We start from the raw sequence: 19,387 nt of genomic DNA, 5'->3' as shown, positions 1-19,387 counted from the left end.
ACTGCACTACTCGCCAAGAAGAGAAAGTGCGATGGATATCCACCGGATCGTCTTGACGAGCTCTTTCCATATAAGTCTGCGAGGTATACTACGCGGTGCGATGGAGGTGGGACTTAGTCGAGCCAGGCCGGGCTTGGGGTTCATCGGGATGCTCTCAACGACCTTGGTCGGGATAAGGACTATGGGGATCACTCGTGGGTTACGAGCGGTTTTGGCAGGGAGCTACCAAGGAGTGGTGGGATTAGAGAACTAGAGCTTGGGGCTACTCGGGACAACAAGCATGAGCCCCTCCACCATTCACTTACCAGGTCGAATCCTTATGGCATTACAAGGAAAGCATGACCACGAGCACAGGGCTCCAACCTTAGGAATTGCAAGGGATGCTTTGCCTGGACAGTTACGTACGTGACACGAGCTTGACAACGGCGATACAATTGGCAGACGTATGCGAAACAACAATGCAAAGCAAGATGAGGTACTTGATGCACGAGATATGAATGCCAAAGGTATAAGTATCAACAAATACAGAGCAGAAACATAGGTAGGTAGGTAGGTACCGGATGCAACCGGTGAGAAGGGACACAGATACGGTAATGGCACAGATCTATTGGCACGCCTGAGAGTATTCCTCGCACTCCAGCGAGGATCGTAAAACTAGTCTTTCCAAGGTAAAAAAAAAAATGAATAAAATAGAAATGATAAAACAGATAGATCAAACAGAGAAACAGATGGGGAATCGAACATTCATGGCGAAGATGACGGCGTGATGGATCATCTGATAGGCGAGCCTCGTATGGTATAAAAAATAAATGTCACAATCCGCAACCCCGTCGACGAGCGCCCATTATTCCGGTCCGAGGGGGTGGTGGTCCTTTTTTCGTTCATGGTTGTCGCTCATCGCTCTTCAGTCGGGGTTTCTTATCTATGTGAAATCTTTCCTTCGTCTCTCAACTTGCGTGCTTGCATCTCGAACGCCGACCAATTACATAACAATACATTTCCCGCAGCAACCGGAGCTCTCGCCGGGCTCGCTGACATCCATCTTGCTGTCAGGAGCGCGAGCTCCGAAGGCACCGGAGCCGGACGGGTAGGATGACATCTCCTTGTTGTAGCGGCGAATCTCACGGACAAGGTCGTAGAACGCGTTTTCGACGTTGATGCGGGACTTGGCGGAAGTTTCGATGAACTTGCAGCCGAACTGTCGTGCAAGAGCCTCACCCTCTGCAGGAGCAAAAAAAAAAAGGAAACGTTAGCGAGTGTTGACTGATGACGACGCAGATTGCTGGTGCCGGTGCTCACCTTGCTCTGTGACCACTCGCTCCTTCTCGAGATCGCACTTGTTACCGACAACGATGATGGGGAAGTAATCCTTGTCCTTCACACGGAGAATCTGTTGTTGGAATGTCATGATTTCTTCGAACGATTGACGTGATGTGATAGAGTAGACTAGGAGGAAGCCTTCGCCCGTTCGCATGTATTGTTCGCGCATAGCTGAGTATTCTTCCTGACCGGCGGTATCTAGAACGTCGAGAAGAGCGACCTCATCGTCGACGACGCACTGCTTGCGGTATGAATCTGTTGCGAGGCATTCTGATGAGCGACACGATCGGTACGGTTATGAGATGACGAGCGAACCTTCAATTGTTGGGTCATATTCATCCACGAAATGACTCTGGATCAATTGAATCGTCAAGCAAGACTTTCCAACACCACCACCACCGACAACAACCAGTTTGTATTCTCGTAGAAACTATAAGAGAGCATGGTTGTAAGCAATGAATTCTTGCCGTTCCGAACGATGGTGGTTTCAAGATGACGTTGGGTGAACCGGACGCCGGAAGGGGGTAAAGGAGGCGAGGCACGGGAGGGAGTGGGAGAAACAGGCAAAGAGACAGCATACCTTTGAAGCCATTCTGGAGGATTCTGCTCAAGGATCTACCGATGGGGGAAAAGAATCGATGGTGATCGAGGCTATAACGACAGCGGGTCGAGGGAGCAGCAGCACAATTTTCTTTTGCAGAAAGGGTCGAGAGTCGGGGCCCAGCGAGTCGGGAGTTTCGCGCGAAAGTAGGATGCGCCTAAGAGGCAGGGCAGGCCACAGCAACGGCGGGTCCAGTGACTGGGCCAAGCTTAAAGAAGCCAGACGGGGGTCGAATTCGATGAGCAGCAGAGCGGATCACTGATCAGGGGGGTTCGTGGAACTCTGCCACTGGATGTTCAGCCGGAGCAGCTAGCTTGGCTTCCTTGACTGAATAGTCCGCAGGGATGTCTTTTCCCGACAGATGTTAGAGAACGAAGGTGATCAAGAAAGCGAATTGAACAATGGATCAGGAGATGGGAGAAGGGAGAGGGAGAACGCGAGTGGAGAACCGATGAGAGGGGAAAGGGGAGGATTGATGATTAAGGCCACAGGCTCTATCTACTAACCTAAGGAGCAATCAACTACGACTAACTATCTACAGTTTACTACACCTAGCCATTGGCCAAATTTGGGCATCTCCAGAATATTGTCCTTTGCATTAATGACTGTGCCAACTGCCCTGCCCTGCCCGGTCGCGTCAAGGTCGCCAGGGTTTGGGGGCGGGTGTGTGGCATTAATGGGAAAACAAATAATGAGGGCGCAGATCAGCCTGAAAAAAGGGGCCATCCTGCCATCCACGATCCTGCTCCAGCCTTCCGGTCCTTTATCGCCCTCGCTCACCCAATCACCTCATCCGATTTGGCGAATAAATTAAACTCAATGTATCTACATTAATTGCGACCACGCGTTTCATATCTCCCCATCTTCTCAAAGGCTCTGGATTCCTCAAATATATTCGGGCAGGAATGTGACCGTTCAGAGTCTGCACATCGTTCAGGCACACATGCAAGCTTTGCAGGAGTGATGAGTAGACGCCGCCTCGACGACTTGGTCCATCTGCGAAGGCAATCACACTTCCATGGGTCCATTGGAGGAGAATGTGCGACATGGACCATTAAAATGCTTGCATTGTCTCCAAGCTTCGGCTCGTCGGGTAGACCTTCGCCGTGGGGAACAACTTCGGGGGATTATCGCCTTGACGGGCAAAGATTCTACACGTCTCATGGTTTGCACCCAGCGAAGAGTGAGGCTCGCCTCAAGGCGTTGTTGCAGCCTCGGCACTGATTTTACCAGAAGCAAATGAGGTTGATTCATCCTCTGTACTCAGTGACCCTATGGAGTGCTAAGGCATGCGAAAGCCGAACTGACATCATCGAAGTGATATTCTCATCGGTTCTCCCTGTTCATCTCCTGTCGCGACGGTTGTTGGAGATTGAGCACCTCGACGCCAAGAAGCCCAGGGCTGTTCCCCACGCATCCACCTCGCGCAATCGAGATTGGTCGATGTTGACAAGATATCAGCCAGAGCCAGCCACCGCGACCCAGGTTCATGCTGACGAACCTCAGATGGTCATGGTCGACCACTACGGAGTACTCAGAACGGCGATGAGGTGACCCCGTATTTCTTACATGCATGAGATCTACCAATCTGCTCGTTGCGTCCTCCTAACGGAGTGATCTCCAAACTATCCTACGAACATTGACGATCCCGGGTGAATGACCCTGCAGAGAACAGCCTCTCATGAGCCTACTGGTATCGGAACAGAGCCAACTCCGTCAGCAAGCACTGACTCGTTGTTACGCGGTGGCCCCAGTTATGAGACATCCAACCATCCACCACAACCTCGCGAGATCTTATCCATTAGAGCCTCAGCATTGACCCCCTCAAAGCTCAAACAGACCGCATATTGAACTTTGATGAAGAAAAAAGTTCTGATAGAGCTTCCTACAAACACGCCGAAGTCAATTAACGCCACTTGCAGAGATTATATCTGGGCTTGCATGAGCGTCAATTCTCGGGAATCTAACGCCTCTTCGGCAACTCCATGCCTTCCAAATTAGGCCATATCTGACCCGGCAGCATGGATGTGCGACACGAACTTCATACCACGGTATCACGGCCCGTCTCCATAAAGGGCAATAAAAGCGATGCTGGTGCTGCCGTGCAACCTGCTCATGAGACTACTGACTCTGATATAATCCTGAAGAAAGGGCTTGACTTGGCTTCGCAGATTGACCAACGAGTCTCTGATGATCTTCAGCTGTCAAATATATTGTGTAACGGAGTTTCTCACGTCAATTTAACAAGTGTATACCCCGCGTCGCCGGGTCTGACGGCACTGTGCTACCCGAATTTGGATGTTCAAATCTTTCTAGATTCAGACAACTTTGCGCACAAACCGGTGTTCGATGATGCTCGAGATGAGGTATATCAGAAAGGACTCATAGCATACAGCTGATTCCTGTTGTGTGATGCTGTACCCCAGGGTTAGTCGTTCGCGACCACTTGGTAGCAGATGAGGGATCAACTTGCGCAGGGCTTACGCGCTGATTGAGTTGAGTGAGAAGATGACGCTAAGCGCAACCTTATGCTACCGACCAGTGCCAGATCTCAGACAACGGTAAGACAAATGGACCACATATTCCAGGCAAGTATAACATACAAGACCACTTTCAACGATAAACCCAGTCTCCAAGACATGATAGAATAGGTAGACAAAAGAGCAAAACCCTAAATATTCCCTTCACAATCAAACCTCCCATGCCGTCCAGCCCCAGCACTAAACCTCGCCGCTCCCTTCAAACTCTCCTGCTCAATAACCTCAACTCCGTGATCATACTCAAACCCCAACGCCCCCTCAAAACTCCCCGCCTCAAAGGCAGCATGGTAACAACTCGCTCGATCAACATTCATACACCCCTGCGGGAATCTCACAAGCTGCCGGGCAATCCTCATCGCCTCATCCAGCGCTTTTCCTTTACCGACAACCCGATTCGCAAGACCCATGCTTAGTGCCTCTTCTGCGCCCACAGCCCGTCCGGTCAGAATCATGTCTAACGCTCGTCCGAGCCCGATTATAGCTTGCAGCCGGACAGTCCCCCCATCTATAAGAGGGACACCCCACCGCCGACAAAAGACCCCGAAGATAGCATCCTCCTCAGCGACGCGGATGTCCGCTATAAGAGAGAGCTCCAGGCCCCCCGCAACAGCGAACCCCGATACAGCGGCGATAACGGGCTTGGGTATTATCATGCGCGAGGGGCCGATTGGGCCCATGTTGCGCCCTTGGACACGCTCGTGGGTGGCTATTCGGGGGCCGTTGTACGTAGAGCTGGAGGTACTGCTACTGTCGTCTTCCTTCTGGGAATGCGGTTGAGTTTGAGATTCATATTTAGCCACCTCATGCAGGTCAAACCCAGCGCAAAATGTCCCGCCCGTGCCGTGGAGCACGCAGACTTTTTGGCTCTGGTCGGCTTCGAAGGATAGAAACGCGTCTGTGAGCTTTTGGGCAGTTGGGCCGTCGACGGCGTTGCGGCGGTAGGGGCGGTTGAGGGTTATTGTTGTTATGCCTTCCGTTGATGTACTGATTTGGACGGATTTGGGCTCTGGTTGGGTGTGGGTGGTCATTATGGTGGGTTTAAATTGATGGATATAGTTTGCTTTAAAGAAAAGGGAGGGAGATTTGGTTCTTAGAGTGCATCGGCCATGGCACGTCTTTTATAGAGCACAAGGTGACGCCCACCTAGTTTGTCATACTGTTCTTGTCTTCTGACGTGGTACATATCCTCGGTTAAGTGTAGACCTCGTATCTTTTATGCTTTGTTTTGAGTATCTAGTGTCTCATCCATGTATATATCTGGCTTCGGCTTATGCTCTCCGCCTGGCGCTTTTCAAGAAAATCCTCAATCAACCTACGTATTCAGACATACGGGCTTGAAGATAAAAGCTGTCGTCTCGCTCAGTAGGACATAATATAATCTCCTCTCGGTATTGTAATAGCTATACTATATATCTCGGCTACCTAAGGGTTTATCAACGAACGAGCGGGGTAAGCAGTCTTCGATCCCGCAATATCCGTCTGCCCGCTCAGCTACTATCTTGTCGGCTGTATAGACTCGGCACCTGGCGTTGTGAAACTTGTAGGTCTCGTTATACAGTCTAGATAATAGAAGGTTGAGTGGAGCTGAACGGTTGGTATAGATTCATCATACCTTAGGTACCAATTGCCTCGGCCCAATCCTCGAGCTCCACCAGATTTGTATACTTCGGTGCAGGACTTCATTTCCCTTCCAAGTTACTCCTCTAACTCAGAAAGCAGTCGTCACCTGAAGTTATACTTACTAACGCACCTTTAAGACCACCAGGAATGATACAAACTCAGCTTTTCTTTCTCAAATGTCCTACTTCTCGGCTTCAGCTTCGTCTCCTCCTCAGAAATCATCACTATAGCCTTCAGTTCAAGATCCCTGGGACCAATGCTACCAAGCGGCTCAGCTACTATCAGCAACGTCAGCATCTAATCCGCAGAGCCCGATTCTCATCCTCAATGGCATCGTCAACACCAACACCACACACGCAACAACCAACCCGACACCAAGACCAAAACCACGACCATGGTCCCAACCATGCCAAACAAATAGAAACCCTCATCTCCTCCCTCCCTCTAACCCGCTACCTCCGCACCGCAGGGTCAGGGTACACCGAGTTCCGCCCTCTGCAAGAAATGCACCCCTCCGCGCAAGAAACCCACCTCGTAACAACATCGTTTCTCTCAAACGGATCGAAAATGCCTGTTGAGCCGATTTTCTCCCTTAAGTCGCCCGTACCTACACAGGAACAATACAATGGACGGGAGCAAGTACAGTATCCCTCGATAATAGGCATAACCTATCTCTTCACACACCTAACAGGCCACGCGGGATTCATCCACGGCGGCCTATTGACAGTCCTCTTCGACGACCTTTTCGCACGCTTAGCGAGTGAGATTCTTCCAAGCCGAATCGGGATGACGGCGCGACTGGAGATGGATTTCCGGACGCCGGTCACGCCGGGGCGGGTCGCTGTTTATAGGGGGGTCGTTGAACGGGTCGCTGGAAGGAAGGTTTATGTCAAAGGGGAGTTTTGTCTTGGTCTTGGTTCTTCTGGGAGGGGGGTTGTTGGGAGAGGGAGGTGACCGGGCATGATGGGCTTAGTGGGGAGGAGGGGGAGCGGGTGATTGTTGCAGAGGCGAAGGGGTTGTTTGTTGAGCCTAGGGAGACTGGGGTAAGTAAGACTTTTCCTTTGGGCTATTGGGGACTGAGCTGATTGTTTCTAGGGAATGGTGCCGTTGTATCCGAAGTGAGATGGTTAGAGTAGATAGAGAACATATGCTTTATATTGTACTTATGTATATCTATACCTGGCGTCTATATTGCATACCTAGATTCATATTTACACTATCCGGCACAACAATACCGTTTATTGGGGCTTCTTGTACAAGTGGCCAGGAGATGCCTGTAGAGTCTAAGTCAGTCTTGCACTGAAAAGCGCTAGTGCCGTCAGCTTACCTGGTGGCTAGGGAAGATCAGGGTATCGGCGATCACAACGTTCTCCCTCCGACCGGCGGCGAAGACAATGACCTCGGCGATGTCATCAGGTGTAAGAGGCTCGCAATTACTGAGGATCATTAGTACCCTGGGTGCATGATGGCCGTAATGAAATCGACTTACGCGTAAACAGCGTCGGCCTTCGACTTGTCTCCGTAGAAGCGAACAACGGAGAATTCCTGGAGCAATTGGTTAGAGCTGATATTTTATAGAATAAAAAGTTTGTAGGGTAAATATGACATACAGTCTCAACCTGACCGGGGTCGATCTCAATGATACGGATACGGGTAGAGATGAGCTCTTTCCGCAGGGCCTCGGTGAACGACTTGACTGCAGCCTTGGTAGAGCAGTAAATGCTGCCACCAGGGTAGGGCTCGCGACCAGCGATACTTCCAATGTTGATGATGTCTCCGCGGCCACCGTCGCTGCGCTTCTGGAAAATAGGGAGGACAGCCTGGGTTAGGTTGATCAAGCCGGTGACGTTGGTAGCGAACATAATGTTAATGTCTTCTGGGTCGATGTTGGGAGCACCAGCAACGCCCTTCACGAGACCACTACACAAATTAGACACTTTCATCATCTTCAGATAAGCAAGAGACTTACGCGTTGTTGACCAAGATATCAATATCCTTGAACTCCTCAGGGAGGCTGGGCACAAAGTTCTTGACTTCCTCAGGGTTGCTGACGTCCAGCTTCACAGGCAGAGTCTTAACACCCTCGCCAACCTCCTTCTTGATTTCTTCCGCCAGCTCCTGGAGGGCATCGATGCGCCGAGCTGTCACGATGAGCTTGAGGTTCTTAGGAGCCGTCCGCGCGAACTCCTTGGCTGTGCTGCGTCCAATTCCCGACGAGGCACCGGTCACGACGATCGTCTTGCCCTCAAGGCGCTTTGTCATTGCGGAAGCCATTGTGCGTTTGAAGAGAGCGGGCCCGAAGATCGAAGCTGTCTGAGATGGGGGGAATGCGGAGGTTGCTCGAAGAGGGGAGGAAGCGATTTGGCGGAGAGCTGCGATTGACTGGCGACAAGCTCGGAAATGCTTCATAAGAGAGAGCAAGCAGGTTGACAGTCGCTGGCGGGACAATTGGAGAAACGAAACAGCTGTGTAGAAGATAAGGGCGGGGAGGTTATATAGGTAGGCGTGTTGCGGGGAGTTGATCTCGCAATAGCGGGGCGCCGGCTAACTAGCTTGCTTTGGGCTGCGGCCTCTGCGCCAATCCTCGGCTGAAGGTTTTCCCCGTCGGATCTTTTCCGACACCCAGTTATGAATCCACGTGTCACGTGGCTACGTGCTTTATACTCCGACTAGGGCTCTTAACTTACTGTACCTGATGTCAAGTCTTTTTACTGCACTCGCCTCAATTCTCAAAGACTAGAAGCATTCTGCTCAGGATACTCAAGCTTATACTCTTAAAGAAATCGCATGTTCTAAGTTCTGGGGCGTCGAGTTGATCCTGTCCGTGACTCGAAGCTGTGGTCCGGAACTGTCGGAGACCGCGGCGTACGTAATCTTCGGTATCTCACCACCCAAATATGAAGGTCTGATTTTGAATCTAGCAGCGAAGCTACACTATATACAGAAGAAATAGGGGTAAGCTCACTAACTAAAATAGGAAGTAGAACGATATGATATATGACCGAGCGGACGCTGACTAAAAATAAGTTTGGCGTTGAAGCGGATTCTTAGCGGTCACCAAAGGTCGACAGGAACACATAGGTGATTCGGCTCTAGATAATATAACAGAGCTCCTAAAGCTCTGACTGATTGGTTTTCCCGGGATATACAACATCATGCTCAGACCGCAAAGTTTATCGTCTGGAAGTTCTCCTCAGACGTCTTAAGTGTTCTAGGCGACTGGATGACCGTGTATGATATGATACCAATGGTTTCTAGGTAAATCTTCAGATGACCTCGATCCCTAGACTCAATCTAAACGCTAATAGACCAGGAAGATATGCCCGGTACCGGTACGCAGTCTCTACCGGTTGGCTGGCTGAAAAGACCGTATGGCATATTGGATAGGAACTTAATTCTAGCTACAAGTTAGAACCTACGCGTCGTGGCTAACACGCGTCCTCTTTCAAAATTTACTTGATCTGGGGCGATTTAGGGCTGACCCCTATACCCCGGCCTTAACCAGGCTTTCTACGTTCGCTCTCCTTAATCATCCATCTGCTAGTATTACTAAAACACCTTCTGCAGGCTCAGGCACCGATCCGGGCAGTCTAACATCCCCTCAAATATCAAAATCACTTTTTGAATAACTCCGTTCTCTCCTTAAGCATATCCTCTCCGAAGATCGCTCAGGCCGGCCGTGTCTTCCGAGAGGCAAGGGAAGCCTCATAGCACCCAGTGAGCTATATTCAAGTCTCTAACCATCTGCTCAAAGTAAGCAATCTCGCTTCATGAAGTCCATCATAGGGCTCTGATTATACCATGCTTCTTTCCGCTGTGGCTTGTTAATCGTATTCTGAGTCTTCCTGTTTTAATCTCATGCTGATCTTCTATTGGAGACAAGGCCTAAAAGTACCCCGAGACTCGCCAAACGACTATGGAAAATACATTGTCGAGTATGGATACAGTGCGGGCCAGATCCCCTCAACAGGCATCTGGCTCCGCCGATGAATGCAAAGATTGGGCACAGATTGTCGAGGATGATTTGATGAGATCTGAACTGCGGAAAGAATTGAAGAAAGAGCAAGAATTGAAGAGAAAGGAGGAAGAGCTGAACAGGAAGGAGAAAAGCACTGAGCAGATTGGAGAGACATAAATAGAATGGATCACGGATTGAGGGACTCCTACAAAGACAGGTGGGAGCACAGTGTCGCGCAGGAGTTTAACTACCGTGCCATGACGCAGTATTGGAATGGCGTTGAGAAAATCCACCATTTCAACTGGGAAGGAACACCCATTGACGGGCCCAGCAATACGAAGCCTGAAATCTCGCTCTTTGTCATGATGTGCAAGCCCAAGGCGGTTCTCGAAGGGTCTGACGCGAAGTGGAAGACAGTTGTCATCGCCAATGCGATGAGGTATGTCGACCCGGTGCACGTTCGGCTCAACAAACGAGTGGATTTCCCCAGCCTTAAAGATCCACAAGTATTCTTGCGGTACGGCAAAGACCGGACAACCAGGTTCTACACAAGGCATGGGCATCCTATTGTTGAGGACAGAGGAAGCACCATGTTTTATCTCGACCAGGACTTCGCTGTTGGGAACGGGTTCATCGATGGGCACGTCGTCACCTCGCTTGATAAACGGTCCCGCCAGCTGAGGAAACTTGAAATCAAGGCACGTCCTAAACCAAGGAGGCGAAGCGGTGTAAACTCCCTTGGAGAGCGATGGCCCCTGGGCGTTCTCAACTCAACCAGTGGGTTACTGCCGATGAGGTCTAGACGGTCTTTGTTGCTTGAAGCATAGCGTTGGGGGCTGCGATTTGATTAATGTTTCGTGTTTGGATATTGGAGTTTGAGGTTGCTGTACCGTTTTAGAACATGGACGAGCCTGAAGATTGATAGTCGACCTGATGAGGGACTGCGCGGCGTGTTGAGCATAAGCTGTATAATGAAGTTGCACAATCAAATGAAGCATGTGATATTCCACTGGGCTCCTTCCCCCTATTCTCCCTCCTCACTCTCTCAAAGCATCCCTTTTCTTCTCTCGCCATCCCTCGGACGAGGTAAGTCTTCCCATTGTCTTCGGTTTTGATCTATTCGTCCACTCTCGCATTTGACATCGAACGATACGTCTGATCAGATAAGTTATTGGCTAGTAGTCGCACATGGAGACAAATCGCCGCTGCTCGTCAAATCAACCCCGTCAACGCATGGCGAGACTCCGCCAAGCACCTGTTCCTCTTCGAGCCAGTCACCCACAATCTCCAAAATGACGCATACTTCATCCAGAAATCCAACCTATTAGATGAGTTGCAGACTCTTTATTGCGGCCGCTGACTCCATCGATAAAATGTCCCTGCCGCTGATCTGATCTGATAATGAGCATTGAACTCCGTACTCCGTATGTTTACCGCCAAGACGCCAGCTCGCGCCACCACGAGTTTATCAATACTGGGCGCTTTAAGCGTACTACTGATTTGATATCTTGACATGGTTCGGATTCATTCATTCAAGAGTCCAGGGAAAACAGCGCAGGACAGCGAATTTGCACCAAACTCCTCGAGAGGGGGTTTTGACGTGGCCCGAGACGAACAATCGTTTCTGCAACACTCGAAAAGCCCCTTCCGCCCAGGGTCCAAGATTCCACTCCTCGCTCCCATAGCCTCTAGAAGGACACAAGCAACTTCTGACTAGCTTCTCAGTCTCGGAACATACCTGTCTAAATAATTAGCCAGGCACCCAAAACTTCAAGAGGCCACGATTCGCCTAAGCAAACTGCAAAGCAGAATCCCCACTCCGACACAGTTAGCACTGCCAGTCTGCCGTGCAGGCAGCTCCACAACCCCACATACCATGTGGCAGGTTGAAGTTTTGAACCCTGGTCATACCCTTGGTCGTTTGTGGTTTCGATAATCAGATGTCTCTAGAAATCGGCAACTTGCTAAGAATGTGCTGTTTGACTTGCAGAGTTTCTCGTTCTCAGAAACGACACTCGAACTTCTGGGATAGATAAACTCGCCTCAAAAGGTGGACTTGTCATTCAACACTAGCCGCAAGCCGCGGCCTGCCTGGTGGAGCAACGCAGTCAAATCAGCACCTTCGGAGGCCGAAACACGCTTCATCAAGTACTCGGCAGGGGGAGCGGTGATTCGTGAAGACTTGAGGCCCGAGGACTCGGTGTTTCTGGAATGATTCACGACGCCACTGATCTCCTGAGCATTAGCCTGCCCGCACACTTTATTAATCCTTGCAAAATGTGGATAGCAGGATATTTCCTCAGGGTTCTCAGACAGTCAAATTTGCGGTCCTCGATACCATTGATGATCGAATGGAGGTTTGCCCGCTATGGAGTTGCTAATGACACGGGACAGCACCGGGAACCACGGTAGAGTCGCCGTCAACAGAGACATTATTGATGTGTTGACATGATCAAACATCCAATGAAAGATGGGGCGGCCGATAAAATCTCCGTCTTGTAGAGATGCCCACAGTGTCCCCAGTCATATTATGACAGCGCCGCAACCGCCTCCACTTCTTTTATCTCTTTCAACTTCTCCGTCTCTCGCAGTCGCCACGTTTGTTTCCGTACTCGAAGAATAGGGGCATGGGCAAATTCTAGCATTCTCAATGCCTAGTTTCGCGCTCTTCGCCCATTGCAATCACTCTGGGTCTTCATTGCTTGGTTGACGATGGATGAGTCTCTGGGGCATATATTGCTCTCTAGAAGCGGCAATGATGGCGCATCACGAGGCCAAGCTGCAATGGTGGTAACAGCCGTGCTTACCAGTATCTCAATTTTGGTTGTGGCAATGCGCATGTATACAAGAATTGGCTTGTTAAAGTTAAGTGGTCGAGAGGACTGGACCATTTTAGCTTCCATGGTATGCGTTTCGTGGCGTTTATCTATATTACCACTAATATATTTCTCAGGTCTTTGCAATCATATATCTTGGCCTCGTCATCGCTGGTAAGATATCGAGCACCGTCAGAGAGATCCCCTCTAACTTTGACAGAATACCACTTTGGCCTAGGAAGGCATTCCGATTCTATACCGTATACGGAGTTGAAAGAGCAATTGAAGGTCAGACACTACCAGGCGCAACATGCTCCTCGCACTACTTGCTCGACAATGGCTGACTCATAATCTTGATGTAGAGTCTATGGGCCGCGATTCCTATGTATAACGCCAGCCTGGCGCTGACGAAGGCCTCCTTGCTCTTCCAGTATCTCCGCATATTCCCCGGCCGCCGATTTCGTACCGTATGCCATATCGTTTTGGGCGTGGTGGTTTTATATACAACATGGGCCATTGTCAGTGGGTTCGTCAACTGTGTACCTGTCACAAAATTCTGGGATCGAGAGCTGCCTGGTATATGCCTCTCGTTCGAAGCTCTCTGGTTCTTCAATGCCTCCATGAACATTGCTACCGACCTTGCTCTTCTCGTTCTCCCAATGCCTCTTATCTCACAGCTACACCTTCCTTGGAGACAGAAAATTGCGCTCTTAGCCGTCTTTGCCCTAGGTGGACTGTTAGTTTGCGTGCCCTGGACTTCAAGCCTCCCTTTATTGGAATCACCCGGCTAACGCGGAGGATAGAGTCGTTGTTACCAGCATTCTCCGTCTCTCCAGTCTACGTACTGTGGCCAAAAGCACCGACACATCCTGTATATCTCTTCCACCACCGTCGCATATACCATAGCCCTTGGCGCTGACAAGATAAATAGGGAGCAATGTCGCCGCGGCCTACTGGACCGCAGCTGAATGCAACGTTGCAATTATCTGCGCTTGTCTTCCCTTCCTCCGCCCCCTCATCAGCCGCATCTTCCCCAAATTCCTCTCTACGAACAGTTACAATAAAACCAGAAGCAGAACCACTGCAAATCCCGCTCGTTCGACCGCCGCCCGTTCCAGATGTCGTTCGACACATTTTACAGCACCTGATCCCACTCTATTCTCACGTGATGCAGAGATCGGTCTTGCTACAATTGATACAGATGTCGGGGTCGGAGCTGGAGCTGGGACCGGAGCTAGAATAACCAAAATTGGAAATGCGAAAGTGAATGGAATTGAGGTTACGAATGAGGTGATCCAGGAGGTATCTCACGAGGGCTATCCCATCGGTCCGCAGACGAGTCAGACGAGGTTGGTACTGGATGACCGGTAGCTTCTCGGCCCTCTCGAACTTTCTTTTTCTTCCCATCTCTCTTGTCTCTTTCGTTTTGCGCGGAATTGTTTTCTTCGTACTTCCCATATACCCAAACAAATCGTCTATGTTAGTATATATATATTATATTAATCCATTCACCAAGACCATCAACTCCTGGTCTCCCCGACAATTTAGAACACCCTAACCCCAGAGTACAGCTGGGAAAAACACTCTTGTCTCCCCCAACTTGGCTTTGGCACACGACCCATCGTCATGTCAAAAAGCACAGCCATGAGAAAGCACACATCTAACCAAACGTCTTCGCGCTTCTGTCACGTAGATATTATCCTACTAGTTGTTAGTCAAGTATATACCAAGTTGAAACCACGACTGTGCCATACAAGGCAGGTACGCGTCAGCGCATCCTGGGTAGATAGGTAGCTCTCTCCTACCTTGTAGTGCTTGATGATTGTATACTACCGCCAAAGCCAATCGAGGAAGGAGTAGCCCCGGCCCCGGGCCCGGCCCCGGCTCGGCCGAGCATGCGTTCCCCCTTCTTTATTTCTACTGTATAGAAGAGCCTCAATCCCTATTTGGCAGGAGCGATCAGGACTCTTAGGGACCCATTAAAGCAGGTAGATTAATATACGGGCCCGGGGAGTGGGCTGGTCGAGCCTACTACTACAAGTCGAAGTGAAAGGCACGTAGGTATGAAGATGAGATCTTTGAGTTGAATGTGAATCAATCAGTCTATGTTTCCTATGTTCCACTGTTAAACTCCGCCCATCCGACAATACATCTCTTGCAACCGACTGAACTGAATGATTTCTCGAATATTAAAGCGAATGTAAAAGTTGTAAGCCTCAATTTCACCAATAGTAACCGCCGGTAAACCGTACCCATATCCATACCATTCCCTTCTCCTGCAATCGCTATTACATTAACGCTAACAAATAAAATTAAAGACAAGCTGGGAGACTTTTGCCCGTATTTTGACACAATGAACTCCGTTAAACAAGCGGTGTGGTATCTCGCGAAAAGACTTGCGCCGGAAGTACCTCTAGAAATGACGGGTGAACAAAGAGAATGTCAAGCGTGTCAGTTGCGTTGTCATTGTCATTGTTTGCCGAGTTCTGCGAGCTCGCGCTCCTTCGCTCGGAGAAGTTCTCGCATTTCTTCGGCTTCCCGCTGTAGTTTAGCCCGGCGGTCCTCCCTGAGCCCATCCAAGTCCGATACTCCGTGGAGTGACTGTTGGTGTTGAGGAGCAAGCGGAGAGGCCTGAGGGTGCTGAGGGTGCTGTTGCTGGCGACCCAAAGCGGTAAGAGAGGGGTCCATCCGAGACTCGTCGCGGGCATGAGCTTGGTTGAGGATGGTAGATATGGAACTGAGCCGAGCTGGTGGTGGAGGATTGGCAGAAGAGACGATCGGCGGAAGTTGATTCGATCCGGCTTCTAACGTGGTTGGGATAGAAGTAGGGTCTGCAGTTGGGCCGGTTTCTGCCAATGGTCGTTTCCTTGAGTTTACCGAAGAACTCGGCGAGATCGATCGCCGCCCAAATTGAGCTGGCGGATGACCCGGCTCGAGCAATCTTGGCGGAGGAGGATGATGAGGTAACGTTACAGGTCCTGCATTGAACCCTGTGAAATCGACGGGAGGCGGTGCAAATCCAAAAGGCCGCTGAGCCGCAGGCGAAATCCGGTGGAAATGGTCGACAGGCTCCGAGCTGTAATATCTATAGCTCCCATCATGGGAATGCGCCAATGTGGCTGGTGACGATGCTTCAGGTGACGCGGAAGAACCGTGCGATGAATGGGTAGCCGCAGTAGGCGATTGTTCTCGCAGAGCCGGTACAACGCGCTTGCGCCGTTTGATAATTGTCTTCTTCATTGTAGTAGGGCGGTAGCATCCATGGAGTTTGTAGTAGAGACCTGCCACTTGTTAGTTACATTGTTCTTGGAAGTGTAGAGCCGTATTATCACGCACCACAGGCATTGCAGATTGGATGGCCGTTCTCGTCTCTGCGCCAAAGCGGTGTCACTGTGGTCCCGCAATTTTGACAGGCTACAAGCATATTGCCATCTGACTGCCCATTATTCCTCGGCTGCGCCTCAGGTTCTTGCGACGGCGGTGCACTTTCTGGAACAGCTGCCCTGTTGAGCGAATGCGCCGCGACATTACCTCGTGCAGCTGACTTGTAAACACGATTGTTGTAAGCTGGACAGCCGTCGCAGCCCTCTGCACCGCCTGTACCATTGCAATTCCCACCTCCTGGACAAGATCCAGAAGATCCACCACAGCCTTCACTGCCACCAACGACTGGGTCTGGCTGAGCGCCAACGGGGAAATTCTCCGGAATAAACGCTTCAGGACTCGCCTGTGTTCGGCTCCTCTTCGTCGGTCTTGCGACATTTCGGGCTTTCAAATAGAGGCCGCATGCGTTACAGATCATGGCCCCAGTAGGAGATCGGCGCCATAATGGCGTGCTCTTCGTTCCGCAATTACTAAACACAAAAAAGAGGTCAGACTAGGTCTCGCAGAGGCAATGTGGTGTATAAGCAAGACGAACCTGCAAGAATGCCCCAAAAATGACGTGTCTTTAGACTTTGGAGATGTCTTCTCGACGATATGCCCATTTGCAACAGTCTCAAACGTCTGAACTACAGGGTAGTCTCCCTCATGCTGGTTTTGTGAAGGCCCAGCGGGGCCCTCAAATTTTCGCGGTCCATCATCAGCGTAGTGTCGATCTAGAGGATGCTCACGGCCGGCCTGGGCTGAGGAAATGAGCTGCTGAGCGGCGTCTAGGTCTTCGGCCGATGGGTGTCGGGCCACCGCATCCGGGTTTCGAGGGAGGGATCGCAGCGTCTCCATGTGCGGGATGGACGCTAACATTTCCACCGTTGACCCCAATACCAGTATCTAGATCGCTGCGACTCGAAAAAAAAAAAAATTCCCGACGGGGAGGTTGAGGAAGGACGAGGAAGTGCCCTAGGAGCAGAGCTCGCTGGATGTTGGATGGTCGAAATAAGGGGACGGTTGGCCGTGCGATATGCTGTACCACGACAAGGCAAGGATTGTATGACGAAGTAGTAAAAGTCGGTCAAGATGGCAGTGCAGGAGAAAAAGAAAAGAAAGGGCTAGGGCGTCTGACTGAGATGGCAAATTGCTCGGTGCTGCAGCTAGTGAGACCCCAAGGCAAAACGGCGGAGCCGAGAACGGGAATGAAGATCCTCGAGATTCAAGATAACTCGGAAACTATGAAGAACCCGGTAATGAAATGGAAGTCTGTACGCCGTGCAAACGAAGGACACCTGCTTCAACTGCTGTGGAAAGACCTGCGCCGGCCGAGACACAGCGGAGTGGCGATTTGAATACGGTGATTGCCGGAGATGACAGAGATCTGGTAGAACCAAGGAGTGAGCGATGGAAAGGGGGAAAGCCTCGACTTGGCCAGGGATAAAGCAACCAAAAAAGTACTGACAGGCAGCGATGACGAAGGTAGATAGAACAAAACGAAAAAGGTGGACAGATTGAGGTGTAAGAGAAGCGATGAAGAAGATCGGCGGCAGAGGGAGATCAATCAAAAGGCAGGGGGATGTCGGATCAGATATGATGGGGAGAATGACAGCAAGGAGGAGATATGATCTGATCAAAGGCAGGAAGTGGTAGGTGCGGAAGGTGATGATGATGCTTACTGTGTAAGAGTAAGGAGGACGTTCCTCCTTGGCGATGAAGCTGATCTGGTCTGGTTTTTGTCCTGCTTAACTCCGAGAGTCTTTTTTTCCCAGTCCCTCGACTACTATCGCAGCCTCTATCACTTATCAGCGCGTTATCGATCTCCCAGGGGGATCTACGGCTAACTGGGGTCCTCTGTTCTTCCAGACCCTTCGTCCTCCTTTTGCTTTTTCGCTCTGCGTTCCGTGAGGGCTTTTCCGGCCGCTTGGGAATATGTCAGGATTTAGTGACTTAGCAGTTAGTACGAAGCGAGACCCGAGCATCTGTTCCTGTGGCCCTCTGGTCGCCAAAAAAGTGGTTCTGGACGGCGTCTCTCAGAGCCTTGCCCTTTTGCGATTCCAGCCTTTTGCTCCCCAGATCGAATCATCGCTGCTCCACCGCTTCCTATCCAGGTTTAGCCTCCTCTAAAATAGGAGTTAGCGTATCCGCTGCCGGATAAGCCTGATTGTGGTGCCTGTGATTGGCGAAAAGCCTTCTGAGCCCATAGTCAGCTTATTTCTGCGCTCTCACCATTGGTTCGACTGGACCTCGGGAAGATTCGCTGCGATTCTTTGCCCAGCTCAACAAAAGTTCCGTCAGTCAAGCCGCCGGAGCTGCCCTTGTTATCTCCCCGATACCGCAAGTTTGATCTATCCCTGCTCTGATTGGCCTCTTTCAATCTCGTCTTAGCGGCCATCTGGGTTTTTCCGATTGGTCTTACAACTCGTCTTCCATCAAACCTTGTTACCTTGTCCGTATCTTGAGGACTCGGGATACCAGGTAGATAGGTAGCGATATTTTAAATATTCAAGGCTGGAAATATCAGACTCACCCGGATTATCTCTTCAGCTTTTGAATTGCTATGAAATTGCCTTCGTTTTGCGCGAAGAGGACTCACCATCATGCACAACCAAAACAACCCTACTGCACCCCTGTCCCGCGTGACGCCATCGGAAACCGTAACCGTCAGTCAGACATGGCGTGACTCCCAACAGCGGGAAACGACATGACGCGACAAGGGCCCCAGCACCATGATATCAATCTATAACGCCTGCATTCAAAGTAACGCCGCTGCGACATACATGCTCCCTTGTCCAACCAGACCGGAAGTCCACGCTGGAATCCCGGCCCTTGACATCCTTGCACGTGCATATTTTGTCCAAGGTACGGTTACGACTCCCTAGGTATCATTCTACACCGTCTTCAAGTTCACGGACTCGACTAGGAGAAGATTCCACGCGCAGGCGCCCAGATTGATATCCCGTCCTGGATAAGCCGATAAACCTGCACGGGGTACATAAGTTTGCTCTAGCGTGGACGCGATGCATCATGGTCCGTAAAGAAGTTGCGACATTTCTTCGGGCTTTACGTATCTTGAATGCTAGATACGACCCAGGATTCGATTCCCTGCACACAGCCTCTGCGCTGCTGCGCTCGAGCTCGAGGCGACCTCTGTCGTCCCTTGTCT

General features: G+C 50.6%; 8 protein-coding genes across 8 annotated transcripts; 3 read left to right on the top strand and 5 right to left on the bottom strand.

Annotated features, from left to right (window-relative positions):
• Positions 1 to 341: 341 nt before the first annotated feature.
• Positions 342 to 2,400, bottom strand: BDV17DRAFT_256120 (Ras family protein). The gene is made up of 4 exons (XM_073757017.1): positions 1,901 to 2,400; positions 1,636 to 1,750; positions 1,300 to 1,575; positions 342 to 1,221 (listed from the first exon to the last, which is right to left on the bottom strand). The coding sequence occupies exons 1-4, from the start codon at positions 1,910 to 1,912 to the stop codon at positions 983 to 985; spliced, it is 642 nt and encodes a 213-aa protein (XP_073618444.1). The 5' UTR covers positions 1,913 to 2,400; the 3' UTR covers positions 342 to 982.
• Positions 2,401 to 4,592: 2,192 nt separating this feature from the next.
• Positions 4,593 to 5,489, bottom strand: BDV17DRAFT_288674 (enoyl-CoA hydratase/isomerase family protein; the record flags this gene model as incomplete). The annotated part of the gene is made up of 1 exon (XM_073761456.1): positions 4,593 to 5,489. One exon carries the CDS (start codon positions 5,487 to 5,489, stop codon positions 4,593 to 4,595), a length of 897 nt encoding a protein of 298 aa, XP_073618443.1.
• A 739-nt stretch (positions 5,490 to 6,228) lies between these two features.
• BDV17DRAFT_288673 (PaaI family thioesterase) lies at positions 6,229 to 7,035 on the top strand (the record flags this gene model as incomplete). Its single annotated transcript, XM_073761455.1, has 1 exon — positions 6,229 to 7,035. The coding sequence occupies one exon, from the start codon at positions 6,229 to 6,231 to the stop codon at positions 7,033 to 7,035; it is 807 nt and encodes a 268-aa protein (XP_073618442.1).
• Positions 7,036 to 7,220: 185 nt separating this feature from the next.
• On the bottom strand, positions 7,221 to 8,581 carry BDV17DRAFT_256113 (oxidoreductase, short chain dehydrogenase/reductase family). Its single transcript, XM_073757016.1, has 5 exons — positions 8,051 to 8,581; positions 7,692 to 8,001; positions 7,571 to 7,626; positions 7,409 to 7,517; positions 7,221 to 7,355 (listed from the first exon to the last, which is right to left on the bottom strand). Exons 1-5 carry the CDS (start codon positions 8,488 to 8,490, stop codon positions 7,320 to 7,322), a joined length of 951 nt encoding a protein of 316 aa, XP_073618441.1. The 5' UTR covers positions 8,491 to 8,581; the 3' UTR covers positions 7,221 to 7,319.
• A 911-nt stretch (positions 8,582 to 9,492) lies between these two features.
• Positions 9,493 to 11,148, top strand: BDV17DRAFT_256112 (uncharacterized protein). The gene is made up of 2 exons (XM_073757015.1): positions 9,493 to 9,825; positions 9,882 to 11,148. Exon 2 carries the CDS (start codon positions 10,222 to 10,224, stop codon positions 10,864 to 10,866), a length of 645 nt encoding a protein of 214 aa, XP_073618440.1. The 5' UTR covers positions 9,493 to 9,825; positions 9,882 to 10,221; the 3' UTR covers positions 10,867 to 11,148.
• Positions 11,149 to 12,601: 1,453 nt separating this feature from the next.
• On the top strand, positions 12,602 to 14,339 carry BDV17DRAFT_240515 (PTH11-like integral membrane protein). Its single transcript, XM_073755955.1, has 6 exons — positions 12,602 to 12,943; positions 12,993 to 13,029; positions 13,076 to 13,143; positions 13,218 to 13,591; positions 13,659 to 13,726; positions 13,787 to 14,339. The coding sequence occupies exons 1-6, from the start codon at positions 12,752 to 12,754 to the stop codon at positions 14,224 to 14,226; spliced, it is 1,179 nt and encodes a 392-aa protein (XP_073618439.1). The 5' UTR covers positions 12,602 to 12,751; the 3' UTR covers positions 14,227 to 14,339.
• Positions 14,340 to 14,912: 573 nt separating this feature from the next.
• sreA (siderophore transcription factor SreA) lies at positions 14,913 to 17,584 on the bottom strand. The gene is made up of 3 exons (XM_073755954.1): positions 16,775 to 17,584; positions 16,192 to 16,709; positions 14,913 to 16,136 (listed from the first exon to the last, which is right to left on the bottom strand). Exons 1-3 carry the CDS (start codon positions 17,095 to 17,097, stop codon positions 15,325 to 15,327), a joined length of 1,653 nt encoding a protein of 550 aa, XP_073618438.1. The 5' UTR covers positions 17,098 to 17,584; the 3' UTR covers positions 14,913 to 15,324.
• BDV17DRAFT_240449 (uncharacterized protein) lies at positions 17,241 to 18,315 on the bottom strand. The gene is made up of 3 exons (XM_073755953.1): positions 18,067 to 18,315; positions 17,901 to 18,016; positions 17,241 to 17,605 (listed from the first exon to the last, which is right to left on the bottom strand). The coding sequence occupies exons 1-3, from the start codon at positions 18,201 to 18,203 to the stop codon at positions 17,385 to 17,387; spliced, it is 474 nt and encodes a 157-aa protein (XP_073618437.1). The 5' UTR covers positions 18,204 to 18,315; the 3' UTR covers positions 17,241 to 17,384.
• Positions 18,316 to 19,387: the final 1,072 nt, after the last annotated feature.

Source organism: Aspergillus undulatus (assembly GCF_047715775.1).
Source record: "Aspergillus undulatus strain CBS 261.88 unplaced genomic scaffold BDV17scaffold_9, whole genome shotgun sequence".
Classification (NCBI taxonomy): Eukaryota; Fungi; Ascomycota; class Eurotiomycetes; order Eurotiales; family Aspergillaceae; genus Aspergillus; species Aspergillus undulatus.
This window is presented reverse-complemented; position numbering and strand designations above follow the sequence as displayed.

Coding starts and splice junctions, on each gene's coding strand:
- BDV17DRAFT_256120 (XM_073757017.1), bottom strand. Junction 1,576..1,635: donor ATATGACCCAACAATTGAAG/GTTCGCTCGTCA, acceptor GCCTCGCAACAG/ATTCATACCGCAAGCAGTGC. Junction 1,222..1,299: donor GCGAGTGGTCACAGAGCAAG/GTGAGCACCGGC, acceptor TTGCTCCTGCAG/AGGGTGAGGCTCTTGCACGA.
- BDV17DRAFT_256113 (XM_073757016.1), bottom strand. CDS start 8,490: ATGAAGCATTTCCGAGCTTGTCGCCAGTCAATCGCAGCTCTCCGCCAA. Junction 8,002..8,050: donor GATATCTTGGTCAACAACGC/GTAAGTCTCTTG, acceptor TAATTTGTGTAG/TGGTCTCGTGAAGGGCGTTG. Junction 7,627..7,691: donor ACCCCGGTCAGGTTGAGACT/GTATGTCATATT, acceptor CAATTGCTCCAG/GAATTCTCCGTTGTTCGCTT.
- BDV17DRAFT_240515 (XM_073755955.1), top strand. CDS start 12,752: ATGGATGAGTCTCTGGGGCATATATTGCTCTCTAGAAGCGGCAATGAT. Junction 12,944..12,992: donor GGACCATTTTAGCTTCCATG/GTATGCGTTTCG, acceptor TATATTTCTCAG/GTCTTTGCAATCATATATCT. Junction 13,592..13,658: donor GTCTTTGCCCTAGGTGGACT/GTTAGTTTGCGT, acceptor CGCGGAGGATAG/AGTCGTTGTTACCAGCATTC.
- sreA (XM_073755954.1), bottom strand. CDS start 17,097: ATGTTAGCGTCCATCCCGCACATGGAGACGCTGCGATCCCTCCCTCGA. Junction 16,710..16,774: donor TTTTTGGGGCATTCTTGCAG/GTTCGTCTTGCT, acceptor TTTTGTGTTTAG/TAATTGCGGAACGAAGAGCA. Junction 16,137..16,191: donor TCCAATCTGCAATGCCTGTG/GTGCGTGATAAT, acceptor AACAAGTGGCAG/GTCTCTACTACAAACTCCAT.
- BDV17DRAFT_256112 (XM_073757015.1), top strand. CDS start 10,222: ATGGATCACGGATTGAGGGACTCCTACAAAGACAGGTGGGAGCACAGT.
- BDV17DRAFT_240449 (XM_073755953.1), bottom strand. CDS start 18,203: ATGCTCGGGTCTCGCTTCGTACTAACTGCTAAGTCACTAAATCCTGAC. Junction 18,017..18,066: donor TGGAAGAACAGAGGACCCCA/GTTAGCCGTAGA, acceptor GATAAGTGATAG/AGGCTGCGATAGTAGTCGAG. Junction 17,606..17,900: donor GTCCTCCTTACTCTTACACA/GTAAGCATCATC, acceptor TGGTTCTACCAG/ATCTCTGTCATCTCCGGCAA.